This window comes from Tympanuchus pallidicinctus, unplaced genomic scaffold (genome assembly GCF_026119805.1).
Source record: "Tympanuchus pallidicinctus isolate F22 unplaced genomic scaffold, pur_lepc_1.0 scaffold22, whole genome shotgun sequence".
Taxonomy (NCBI): domain Eukaryota; kingdom Metazoa; phylum Chordata; class Aves; order Galliformes; family Phasianidae; genus Tympanuchus; species Tympanuchus pallidicinctus.
In genome coordinates, this window is record NW_026294739.1 from 9,817,529 (window position 1) to 9,831,411 (window position 13,883).

General features: G+C 36.0%; 1 protein-coding gene across 3 annotated transcripts in view; it reads left to right on the forward strand.

The window, feature by feature from the left end:
- Positions 1-13,883, forward strand: part of PLS1 (plastin 1) — a 38,672-nt gene that overhangs the window by 17,194 nt on the left and 7,595 nt on the right. For all 3 annotated transcript variants that reach the window (XM_052686765.1, XM_052686766.1, XM_052686767.1), the window contains 9 exons: positions 258-366; positions 3,435-3,598; positions 4,878-5,007; positions 5,469-5,601; positions 6,461-6,542; positions 7,243-7,408; positions 7,503-7,645; positions 9,065-9,160; positions 10,624-10,819. In XM_052686765.1, coding sequence (XP_052542725.1) covers positions 297-366; positions 3,435-3,598; positions 4,878-5,007; positions 5,469-5,601; positions 6,461-6,542; positions 7,243-7,408; positions 7,503-7,645; positions 9,065-9,160; positions 10,624-10,819 — 1,180 coding nt within the window. In that variant the 5' untranslated portion in view covers positions 258-296. The remainder of the gene's footprint in view (positions 1-257; positions 367-3,434; positions 3,599-4,877; positions 5,008-5,468; positions 5,602-6,460; positions 6,543-7,242; positions 7,409-7,502; positions 7,646-9,064; positions 9,161-10,623; positions 10,820-13,883) is intronic.

Consider the following 13,883-nt stretch of genomic DNA (forward strand, 5'->3'; position numbering starts at 1 on the left):
TGTTGAAAGAATGCTCAAGTATTGGGAATTAATTGTTGGTTAATACTTATTCTATTTGAATGAAGTCATCCAAAGTATGAAAGTTGGTGTTCCTACTGTAAATCCTCAGTTGCTATTACAGAGAGAATTCCTGGGTGTTAAATGTGTGTCAGACTTGGAGCTGCCATTTAGGAGGTGCCTCATACTGAAAATTTGAGTCCCTTGTGTTTGTATGTATGTGGAACTGATATGTAGTATTTTCTATCAATTATTGTTAGGTAGAAGCAACTGTGGACAACACTTGTTGCTGTTAGAAGATGGAGAACAACGTAACTACTATCTCTCGTGAGGAGCTTGAAGAACTAAGAGAAGCGTTCAATAAGATAGGTATGTTTTGACTAAGACAATCATAATGTTGCCAGTAGCACTGCAGAGCCATGTATGCTTTTGCTGAAGGAATCTTTATGGATCAGTTTTTGATAGCACTGGTTTGTTTTTTTTTTTTTCCCAACAATGACTAAGAAAATAGAAACGCTTATTTTAAAACTTCTTTTCAATGAAACTGTATGTTTGTTCACATCTTTGAATTTCAGCAATTAAATCACATAAATTAATTGAACTTTTCATGCTGAACAGTTGCAATGTTTCTGCTGTTGTATTTGCAGTATTGTGGGTCTCAAAATTCAGTTATTGGAACTTGTTAAATCTGAAGAAAATTTTGCTTTGATAAAACTCTTAAATATTCTCATCCTTATTATTGATGTGGATAACTGACTCAGTTTCTGCTTGCCTTGCATTCTTTCAAATAGTAATTTCTCTTCTAGTTTGGATGTAATTTGACGTTTTAATTTAACTAAAATAAATAAATAAAACAATAGTTGTCTTAGCAACAGCCAAAATCAGTGTCAGTACCTCCAAAATGTACTTGGAGAGAAAATAATCCTACTTTAAACAATTGAAAAGTTTATTGTAGGGCTAAGGCATGGGAATCACTTGATTAAAAACTGTGGAACAGCTTAAGCCAAAAAGTCTTTGGTATTAGATCTCTCCAGTTCAGGAAAGAGACTACTAGCAAGCTCTGTGTTAGAAATGTGTAACTTTGTGAGTAGTGTGGAAAACATAAAATGGGTATTATTCTGTTTCTGTAAATGCAGGTGTCAGGAGGTATCCACTAAAGCATGAGGAAGTTTAAAACAAGAAGCAGTGACTTTTACTCATGACAAATAATAAAACTGTGAACAGACACTGTTGACGCTGTTTTTGAGGGCAAAAATGTCTAGAAATGCTGAAGGAGTAAGATGATGTCCTTTGAAGATAATTTGTGAATTTGTCATAAACATAGTCATCCTGATCCTATAGCTCAGGATAGCTATAGCCTCCAGGAGCTGGTAGGACAGACCGAAGAAATACCTTTGTGTACATCTGTCAGTATAGGGACACCCGTTCGGGTAGTTGGCTGCTCACTGGGGGTGCTGGACAGCTTGTTTCACACCATCTGCACTCTACTTGCCAAAAACCATTTCTTTCCTTACCCTAATATATGCTTTCTGTAAAACATAATAAATATAATGTAGCTTTTCTTTCATCTTTTCATTTCAGTATCTTTGTGAATGAATTGCTTGTAGCAGCATTGGTAAGCTGAAAGAAAATGGATGTATTTATGTCTCTGCTTGTCACCATGCAAATTATCTCAGTAAAAGATGAACTCAGGGAACTAACATGGCCAGTAAACTGAGTGAGATGGGAGCGTGTCTTCTGCTCTTTAGACCACACCTGTTATTGTATGTGTTATGTGCCTGATGGGTAAGCCAGACAGTGGATGGATTAGTACGTGCAAACAAAGCTTCACTGTTCAGTGGTTTGTGAACTGTGGGTTGTATCCAGAATAAAAAATGTCATTATAACCTTTTTTTTTTTTTTTTTTTTTAACCTTTTGTTAGCACTGCTTTCTTATGAAGCAATGAAGAAGCTAGCTAGTTCGGATTGCATGGAAATTAGTGAATAAGAGTTAGCTATGGCTAACTATGGCTATGAGATCAAAGCATAGTTCTCTACTTGCCCTTCTTTAATGGGCTATATGTTCATTCACTCTGGTATTACTGGCTGAGTTCTGATCTCAGAAAAAAAATGAAAGGCATATTTACTAGTGAATCCAAAAAACAAAGGTGGAAGCCCAGATTTATTAGAAAAGTAGCCAGTTTACCTTCAGTCTGTTTCTGACTCCTGTTACTCATGATACTCTTCAGTTACTTAGATCACTTGGGGATATGCTGTTAATTCACGTTGAGAACTTCGATGTGTTGATGAGACTGAAAATTGTTAAGCATGAAAACAATGGACATTATGTCCAGCACGAGTTAAGCTGGTTATGATTTCTTATACTTTACTGAACTTTAGTCAATGGGCAATTGCTGTGCATAAAGGTACTTTCCATTGAGTAGACCTTGAAATACAGGTGCAATTATTTTAATAGGCATACTTAAACTCTGCTTTTATAGGTACATGTTTACAGATAAGTGTGTTTTTAAAAAAAAAAAAACAACAAAAAAAAAACACAACTTAAAATGTGTTTATTTATGCAATACATTAGACAAGAATATTTTAGGTCTTTTAAATAGTGCTTTATTGTATTAAGCATTCAACAGCTTTCTGTACTCAGATTGGCCTAAGATCAGAGAATTTGTGTTACTCACAACTGAAGAGCAGAAATATTACGAGTTGCACTGAATTTGTGTTTTTATGTGATGTGGCCGTTCCCTTTCTTGTACAACTGTGGAGCTGCACCATGTCTTGCTGAAAAAAGCATTCTGATTCTGTCTGTACGTGGATGTTATTGCTGTGATTTCAGGAGCCCACTGTAAGCAAAGGAAGCAGCACAGATTGCTTCCAACGGAGCCGGTCAATAGATTAAGCAAGGTCACCTTTAATAAATAAATACAGATCATCCTGGATTTATTCTTCACAATTAAGCCTTATCACATCAAAAGTTTTCAAGACAAAATCTCTATCAGGTATTAGGGTAAGAAACAAAGTTTAGATTCTTGTAGAGTTTTTGTGAGTGTTTTAACAAACATTTGCATCAGATCTGAATTTGCTAATTGCAGATAATATAATACTGACAGAACATAATAATTGATCTTTCTTTCACTTTAAGATTTTCTTGAGAACTTTAGTCTTAAAAAAAAGCTTAAATGTTGCTATCTACTGATTTGCTATTTTGTCACCTCTGTGCTTTTGGATTGTAAGATAGTTCCTGAGAAAATACAGAGCAAGATGTCACATCTCCCATCTGGTTGTGTGTAATCTGCAAGTATTCCTTCATGCTTATATGTGTATGTGATGAGGTCACAGGAAGAAATATTATTTTCCTACAGCCGTATTTCTTGCACTTTATTTCTTTTCAACAGTTATTCTACTAGATTTTAATAAAACCAGCTTGTGTTTTCACTTTGCAGATATTGACAACAGTGGATATGTGAGTGACTATGAGCTTCAAGACCTGTTTAAAGAAGCAAGCCTACCTTTGCCTGGTTACAAAGTCCGGGAGATCATAGAAAAGATTTTTGCAGTAACAGATAGCAACAAAGATGGGAAAATAAACTTTGAAGAATTTGTCTCTGTAAGAAGTTCCTTTTGGACTTTCTTAAATTCAGTTTTTTGGTCTTTAGAAAATGAATATGAACTAATTATTAAGCTACTTTTAAAGGAATATAATGTGATGTTCTTTAATGTGCATGGTGTGCTTAAAAATCTACATGTGATATGCATCTGCAGTGTATTAAGGGATGTGTGAGCTGGATACAGGAAAGTCTCTTTCAGTAGCTCTCTCCAACTTTGCAGAAAGTGCCCTTTAAGAGAACTGCTGTTAATATCATAACAAATATAATGTTTAGGTTGAAATACAAAGGTAATGTTATGCTGCTCTGCCATCAGCTCCTTTAAATACCCAACTGCTGGTTCTTTCTACAGTGCATCCTGTAATCATAGTGCTATGTTAGATGTTACTTTGCCTGTCTAATATGATGGGAGTCTCTGTACCATCTAAAAATATATTTTCTTAATATCAGTTTCAATTTCCTTAAAAACTAGGGGCTGGACTACAGATTTAAGAAACCCTTGGTCGACTGTTGCCCTGGTAATAGAGTTGTTCATTAGATACCAGCCTTTGAGATCTATTTTGTGATACACTAATGTTGATGCTACTGTATTCAGTATCTCAGTGGCTACTTCTTATGGTGATCAAGACTAGGTTTTTTTGACCAAAATTACAGTGAGCACATTTGAAGTGCTTAGGTTTTTTTTTTTCCTAATGTAGGTCACAGTACTTTAAGAGAACCAAAAACTTTTGAAGCTGTTGGTTTGTGTGTGTTTGGCGATGGTTAGCTTTTGTTTTGTATTTATAGTATTGCTGCTAATTGCAGGAGGTTGCTTATTTAACTAGTGACTGTTTCCTTACAAGATTCTGATTTGCACTGGTTCATAGGTGAGGTACAATTATTTGATCCAAGTTTTGAACTGTATCTGTAACATAGTTTATATATAACAGAATTATATCTCTTACCTAAACTTCACTGTCAGTTCTGAGATCTCTACAGCACAAATTCAGGATGAATCACTATATCTAACGTGGTTTATGTTGTAGGCCCTTGGAAAAAAATCAGTCCACTTGCTTAAGGGCACGTGTACTTGTGGTGTAGTAACTTTTTTACTGTAAAGCTTATAGTGAAAGCAAGTAGAAGAAATATGTTCTAGTTGAAAATGTGTTTTCAGGAGTTACTGTAAGTAACAGAGGTAGGCAGGTCCTTCATTGATTCTTGAAGACTTAATTTCAAACAGTTACTTAAGTATTAAATCGTGAATTATCAATCACAAAATGCTCTCTGTCTGTCTTATTCCAGTTAATTCAGGAATTGAAAAGTAAAGATGTTAGCAAGTCTTACAGAAAGTCAATAAACAAGAAGGTGGGTATTACAGCACTTGGAGGAACATCAGCAATATCTACTGAGGGGACACAGCATTCTTATTCAGGTAACAAATTTAGGCTCCTTTTCAGTTTTAGTGGAGAGAAATTGACTCATCTAGAGTGCAGTTCATCTGACCTAGTCTAGATTATGATAAGATGAACTGTACACTAGAATTTCATGTCTGAGGAATGTGATGAGGTTCAACAAGAGCAAGTGTAGGGTCTTGCACCTGGGGAGGAAGAGCTGTGTGCATCAGTCAGGTTAGGGGCTGACCTGCTGGAGGGAAGCTCTGCTGAAAAGGACCTGCTGTGAATTTTCTTGCTTTCCTTGAGAAAATCACCAGTTGTTCAGAGGGTGCAGTAAGGCAAAGATAAGTGTGTTACGGCCATTTTCCTTTCCATGTCTGACTCCTATGAAGCTAAGGAGCTTTACTGCAAATGAACCTCTTTAATCTAAATCTGGTGTTAAGTGGTACTTGTTCATGGAAATGAAAATAACTTGTTTCACTGATATTTTTCTTTTCAGAGGAAGAAAAAGTTGCATTTGTTAATTGGATAAATAAAGCTCTACAAGATGACCCAGACTGTAAGCACATTCTCCCCATGAACCCATCAGATGGTAGCCTTTTTAAATCCCTTGCAGATGGCATTCTTCTTTGGTGAGTGTGAGGCTTCATGAAAGAGAAGAACTATTCTCGAAGGTTAAGTGCTGAGCACAGTGATATGAATTGAAAACCCCTGGCAGGCTTTAACATCAGGACTTGGCTAATAAATATTTTAACCAGTGTGTAGGATGGGGAAAAATCTGTTTGCCTGTAGAAATTTTGTTTCTTCTACATTTTCATGTGACTCAATGCATATATTACAGAAGTTTTTTTTCTCTTCTGATCAATAATCATAAATGCCAGATATGTAGAGGTTGTTTATAAGGGAGGTAATTACGCAGTTTGCTTATTCATTGGATGATATAATTAGAAGTCTTTACAACTTGAAATATAAAGTTACTAGATGTACTAAATCATAGGACGGGAGGAATAGAAATCTCAGTTAAATCTGTTGCAAAGAGTGCATGGCTTATCTTTCAGCTCTACTCTGCTGTGATTTTGTATTTAGTGAGTAATAGTTCTTAGCACGATGGTAACAAGGCAGTAGATCATCATGGATACAGAATGTTATAGGAATGCAGTCCCGAAGAATTACTTAGTACAAATATTTTTTCTGGAGACCATTTAACTCTGAGTAGTTTACAGTTACAGTCTCTCACTATCTCTATTTGATAACAGGGGTGTGGTCTGTTACTTAGTATAAAATCGCTCAAATTTCTTTAAGTAGTATTATGTAGGAGTTTTCTATATAAATGTACAATTATTTAAGGAGAAAGGTTTAAGTGTCATGGTTATCTTTTTATTTTTAATCTTGTCAGACATTAACATTTGAAACTAGCTGTAAATATTTCATAAGCAATAGTGAAATATCTGTGAAGTGAAAAAAATGAATAAACTGACTTTTCTTTCTTAGCAAAATGATTAACTTTTCACAACCAGATACAATTGATGAAAGGGCTATTAATAAGAAGAAACTAACTCCTTTCACTATTTCTGTAAGTAAATCTACTGCTTGAGTCTTACAATCTCTACTTAATTGAGGAAGATGTGTCAGCAAAAGTGATCTACAGAGACAGAATAAGCATACATAGTGTATCAGTGCACTGGGAAGGAAAAAAAAAAAGTAATATGGCAGCTGTCTTTTTCTCCTTAGAATTTTTCATCTGTCTCAATCATTGACTTTACTTTTAGTATCAACATGTTGAATTGCTGTGATTTTTTTTTTTTTTTTAAATACAGTTTGCTCAATTACAATTTGAGATGCTTGAATAAACATCAGGCTGTGTAAGGGCCAAAAAGATGACTATGATGACAACAATCTCCTTCATAGGACAAAATTCCATATTAACACATTTCTCCACAATATGAAGTCCCTGGTGTTTTGAACAGTATTTTCTAATTTGTATATGTGATTCTTTTGCACTATAAATAAGGCTTTGATTTGTGATTGAAGCGGTGGAAAGTGATCCATAATTTTTCAGTGGGTGCACGTTAAGCAGTATGAATAATGTTTTCAATTATCTTTTGATGAGACATATCAGTCCATGAAAAATCTCTTGCTGTATAATGGTTACCATTGAACTAATCACTGCTATTTGTAGCTTCAGAAACTTTTAGAAAATTTTGTTTTAATATGAACAAATCTGCTAAGGTTCACATCCTCATAAACGTATAAAATGTTGCTATTCCAAATAGGAGAACTTAAACCTGGCTCTGAACTCAGCATCTGCAATTGGCTGTACAGTGGTCAATATTGGATCACAAGATTTGCAAGAAGGAAAACCACACTTGGTATTGGGTCTCTTGTGGCAGATAATTAAAGTTGGTCTTTTTGCTGATATTGAAATCTCTAGAAATGAAGGTAAGAGTAATGCCAACTCTGGCAGTTCGTGGAATTCTAAAATTAACTGCTTAGGAACCGTGATGGCAGTGATTTCTTTCAAACTTCTTTTCAGCTCTCATCGCTTTGCTAAATGAAGGGGAAGAACTAGATCAGTTAATGAAGCTTTCCCCAGAAGAGCTCTTGTTACGATGGGTGAACTACCATCTGACCAATGCAGGGTGGCAGAAAATCAGTAACTTCAGTCAAGACATTAGGGTATGTTGTTATCATTGATAATTTAGTATAGTGGTATTAAAGCATGCCATGCATAGAAAACAGATGAGCCAGATCAGGAGTATTTAGAATATTAACCATCTGCTTTTTCTATATGTATGTTAATCCTACATTTTTTTTCAACAATGAAAGAACCTTTCCATCTCATTCTGTTCAGTGGCTTGTACTGTATATTTTCACACCACAGTGCAAAGTGATCAGTTCCAGCAGGGCCGTATTCAGGATAGTTTCAATGTTTCAAATTTTTAATTAGAACTACTTAGGACAATTTGTGTTACCCAATTAGTTGCCTTTTTACTTGGCCATCTTTCTCTGCTCCTGGATTTGCAGACACCCATAATTTCTTTCTTTTGTTCTTTTAAGGAAGAAGAGTATGACTTAAAAGCCTCTCTTAGTGCATATGTGCTAATGTTTATTGCATTTTGTACCTAGCATTTTTACAGAAGAATAGGAAGCAATTTATGGAAAGAAGAATTATTCAGAGAGGTTTCAGAGGTAGCTTCTATTCCTTGATCCAAGAATTGAGCAGCCCCTTTCAATCACTGTTTTGCTGATGTTCCAGTTTAATGACCCAAGACATATTGGTTCCTCGTGCTCATTTTCAGTCATTCTGTATGAGGAATGCAGAGTACATTGAAGTAAGTCCACTTCAAGAAACAGAGAAAAAAAACTTTTAAAAATAAAGAAAATGAGCCAAATTCCCTGTGGTGGTAAGACACCTTTTCTGCTCGCTGAAGAAAAAAATCAGATTAACTGCTAGTTAGTAGCTTTTTTTGGTGTTACTGAGAAGGCTAATATTAAAGCAAACTAGGGTTTTGTATAAAAACTGCTTAGAGATTAGAGATGTCATATGCTATGTCAGAAAAGTATTAAATACTTTCAAAACTACTAGGTTATTGGTTTTGCTGGTTTCTTTGTGGGGGGGAAAGAAGAGAAGAGTACTAAAAACTGAATTTGTCACTAGATTAATCTTGAAAGAACCACTTGATCTTATTTTTAATTCTTTAGTCCATTCAGAAAGAAAAGTCTAAGAAAGTGTTGGTTTAAAAAGAAGTGTGAATGAATAAAACAACACAGAAAAAAATTCCAGGTTTCTTTTTGTTTTGTGTTTTTGTGGGTAACCTATATAAATTTGCATGCATTGTAGATTGCTAGTTCAGATCCAGCAGCATTAATGTAACTAGCACTGTCCAGAACAATCAGCTAACATTACTGTTCTTTTATCTGGCTTAACAAGTTCTATGTGAACGCTATAATAAAATGGTTCAAAATCCATATTCACTGTAATTAGAGTGGCATATTTCTGACTTGTGTGGCTTTTCAATCAGACTGTAATAGCAGCATATAGCAATGAAAAGCTATATATTTGCTCAATTTCTTAACATCATGCTTCTGTTGCAGGATTCCAGAGCATACTACCATCTGTTAAATCAGATTGCACCCAAAGGAGGTGACGCTGATGAAACGCATGTTAAAATTGACTTTTCAGGGTTTAATGTAAGTATCTTGAAATCTAAAAAACAGAATGAAATTTTGAGACTGTATATGTATCCAACATCCGAGCGGCAAGGCTGTCTCAGAATCCCATTTGGTTTTTGTAAAGCATATGCAACCTCAGCGAGATTCCTCAATGCCATGGAAGATGAAAGGGAAAAAAAAGCTCTAGTAAAGTTCCAGAGCACATCTGAAACAAGATTATGTATCCTCCAGTCCAAATTTTTGAGCTGCTTTACTTATGTTAGTGTTCAGCTATATTATGGGGTTGGGTCCTCTGATGTGAACGTTACAATATCCTGCTTCTGTTCTGTTGGAATTAAAGCAAGGAAAAAAGGGCATTTTAATCTTTCCTCAGGCTAAATAGCGTTCAGAGAGAACGTGCTAGTCTTTCCAATAAACAGCTTGGAAGTGAAGTGTTTCCTTGTGAGTTGTAAAGGAATAGAACTGCTGAAAAGCCTATCTAGATGTTGAAAACACTTTTCTTCAGGCTACTTAGTGATGCTGGTTGGAAAGTTTACTTGGAGAATGCATTCGATACAAAACTGAACTGACTGCCTACAATATATGTATAAATCTTAAATGAAACCTCGTTATTTACTGTAATAAGGAAAACTCAACTGAAAATTATGCGTGCAAAATTTTCCATTATAACTGAGTTTCAGTCGTTTCAAATTCCTTCAAGAAGAAAGATCGGTTTTACTTGTTGCTTTAGTTTTATTTTTCATGAGGAGTGAGAAAGAATGGTGGGGTTTTGTTACTTTTTTCCCCAGTAATTTTCTATAGTTTATAGCTCATTACAGAAAAATGATTCTATAAAACATTATCAGTAACATGCATTGTTGTTCTACGGTAAAGTTATGGTTGAGTGTTACGGCTTTGAGTTACTGACTTTATTCCAATAGCAAATCAATTATTAATTTCCCTCTAAATATTAACTTCCTAGTGCTGTGAAGACAAGAGGCAAAAAGTATGTGCTACGCAGTTCTGAATTCTTAATTATTCTAGCTAGATTAATATTAAAGAAAAAACACATATAAGCAAATTATCTTTTCATACACCTTGCACATTACACCAACTGAAAAGATTTGGAGGGAAAATATTTGAAGGAAAACAAGGTGATGTTCTGAAAAGTCCAGACTCTTTTAAAGAGGATTTTGGAGATCATCTGTAATTTACTATATTTGAGAATATCACTCTAAAGCAGAGATGATGAACCTATGGCCCATGTTTTGGAATGCATGGCGAGGGAATCAACAGCTTGGAAACAGAAGCATAATCTCTGGCTTGCTGTGATTCATGAGGCATGCTGAGCAGTTAGCAACAAAAGTAAAGGATAGAATGGAAGTGGAAGGAAAAGGGGAATTGTATCAGGTGGGAAGAGCTAGCTCAAACTGTGGAGGATCAAGATTTGCTAGACTGCAGATTTGGACTGTTACAACTTAATTTTTTTTCTTTTCTTGTAGGATAAGAATGACTTGAGGAGGGCTGAATACATGCTCCAGCAGGCAGACAAATTGGGCTGCAGGCAGTTTGTAACTCCAGCTGATGTGGTTGCAGGCAACCCTAAACTCAATTTGGCTTTCGTTGCAAATCTCTTTAACACATATCCAGCCCTACACAAGCCTGACAATTCATCTTATGATCTCACTTTATTAGAAGGTACTCAACTTCCTAAGAATATAGAAGAGAACAATGTTAGTGATTTCTGCTTAAGTATCCCTTCTAAGCTGTGATGTAGGATCCCTGTGTGATGGTTGCTGTGTTAACACCAGCATATAGAGCTTTTTCATTAGCTTTCAATATAAGCCTGTAGTAGCAGTCCCCATAATTGCAAATAATGGAATGTGGAATTTTGAATTGCTTACATTAGCCTGATCAAAGGATACTTGTGAATAACCTCCTGTCATTCATTTGCACTAGCAAAACCTGTCCACTTATTCCCTTTCTGGGTTCTTCTTGCCATAATGTTTGTATTTTAGCTAATGAACAGGTTCTAGTTTTTCCTAATTGGGAAAGCTATTACTGTGTTATAGTCTTTCAAAATGCCTTCACAGATCTTGTTGCTATATGCACGCATATGGCACGCATGGTTGATTTCCTTTTAAAAGAGGAAACTTAAACAAAAAAAAAAATTCTGTACCAGTTACTTATATTGATCTTAGCATTTCACTAAGCTTGTACTTCAGTTATACTGTTCAGAGCCCTAATGCTAGGGATAAAGGAATAATTGATAGGAGACTTTGGCTGTTACCCTTTTTGTGGACCAGCTAATCTAGGATAATGAAACAGTCCTGCCAGTCTATTTCACAGTTGTTCACTGATCTCAAAGGAAAGGTGAGAATGAGGGTTGACGCACTTGGGAGAATCATCAACAATGTTAACACATTCCTCTGCACTGCCTACTCCTGCCTTCCTCATACTGTTCCTATCAGGTTTCCTTTCCATCTAGGTGAGTCCATCTTCCTTTGCTTCTCACTCTTTCATAAGTTGCTGCTCTGCTGCATCCCTGTTTCACCAATCTTGTGTCCCTCAGACCCCTCCTGTTGCAGACTTCCTGCTTTTCTTGTTTCATGGGTGCCAGCTGTTGTAGAAGTATCAAAGCACAGGAGGTAGTCTTCCAGCCGTGATATCCCTAGTGCCTGCAGTCCCTGCTGTCCAGGACAAATCATTGAAGGAAAGCCCTGCTCTTCCTCTACTGCAGTTTTGTTGGAAACATATGCTTTTGAAATTGTGTATGGGAGCTGTGTGAAGGTTGAATATATTCAGTTCAGCTCCTCTGTTCTGAATATTAACTTGCAGCTGAGATTTGATGGGCCAAATTGATAAGAATTATCATTGGCATTTCAAAGAAACAGATGAACTACTTTCTGAACTTTGCTAAAGTACTTAGATAAGATCCAAATTTCAGACAAAACCTTTAGGAAAAATCTTCATCACCTGCATGCCAGATTACCATTCTTTAATGGCCAGATTTAAGTTAAGGAATATTTTAGGGATGGATGATAACCATGCCATCGTTGTATGTCTAGAGGCAAATAGAAGACTTCTCTCTGCCCCTAAATAATTATTCCTTTGTTGTCATATGGAACTCAATCATCAAAAGATAATGTTGTTCATGTGTTTTTCTGCTTGTTTGTTTTTCATAAAGTCCTGTGTTTTGACTAATGTTATCTAAAAGTAGTTTTAGACAAAATATCAAACGTTCATTTCTTTATAGCTTCATCATAGATGGTCTATTGTAATCTGACTCATGATTTATAATGCTTTCCTGTTTTGCTTCATGAAATGCAGATTTGACCCCTCCTAATGTAGGTACTGTATTTAGTACTTTTCTGTACTCTGTGAAAGTATTTATTCTGCTGTTCTTTCAGTGTTTTTATTTCTAGTGTTTTAATAATTTCTGTCCTTTTATGTTGGTTGATTTTGATATTATTCTTTCTATTGTTTTAATATGCCGCAATAATTAGAAGGAAAAAAACAAAGGTCTAATATGATGCATTTAAAATGGGGACGAGGCTTGAACAAGTCAAATACCATGTAGTTCCTTCTGGGGAACTAACTTGTAGGGGCTGTCCTTAAAACAAGACTTAAAGCTGTAGACTTATATGAGTGAGTAGAGGAAAGCCTTGGAGTTCCTGAGTCAAGTCCCATCTTTGATGGTTACACCTAAAAAGTATCACATGGCTGTTCTCTTGTGTTCAAGATGATAAACGCTAGGCATAATCAGTAATCTAGGCTAAAAATGATTAAGAAGTCTGGTGATGTGCATTTGTACATAGAGCAAATATTCCTCAGATGAACTTTGAGGGGAAAGGGGGGGACGGGAGAACATCTGATACTATGTGGGGTGGGAGGAGAAGGGAGTCCTTGGTAAATGCATGACTTTGGGGTGTTGCTATTGCTCTGGGGAAGTTCTCACTTGTAGGAAAGATAGCTGAGTTTGGGCTCTAAGTTGCAGAAAACCTTCCCATTGGGGGGGGGGTGGGGGGGGAGGGGAGGGGAGGAAATATATGGGTATATGTCCACCCATGTTTCATCCAGTGTGCCTGTACTCTGAGGTTGTTGCTTACTCCACTGGCAGCCTTCAAGGCCTGCTCAGGCCAGCTGAACAGAGGGATCAAATTGTGTTGCTCTGTTACCTTTCAGAGAGAATCTCAGGCATTTGGAACGCTTTGGATCTTGACCATCCCTATGATTCCTCACTCAGTTTTGTAGTATAGTGATCTGAGAGAAAAAAGAGATGGCTATAAATACAAAGGATACTACCAAATTTGCTCCTCTCTCTTTTGTGTAGCTCTGTCCCCTTTCTGCAGTTTTCCTATGATTTTGGCTATCTGCTGCACCACTCAGCAGAAGATGTGCTCCTGGTAGGATCACAAGGTATATTTTGAATAAAAGAATGGAGAGAAAAAATTGGTCAGTTCTCAGCCATCTGGAAAACTTAAAAACATTGTGTTGCATGATGAAGACATTTGTTTAAAGTTGGCATATTAAATATTTTTATATCGAGTTGCTGATAGACAAAATGGTGCTCTTACTCCTGCTTGCTTACTTTAGATTCTTTTGTCAGTGTTAAGCATGCATTGTAAAATTCTGTCTGAGTGCAGTTGCCAAGTATGTCTTTGTAGCTACATGTTTAGTAAGATTTCATTAAGTAATCTGCTTGAATTACACTTTATCTTCTTTGATTTTATCTTTTCTACAGAAAAATTCTGATTTTTTT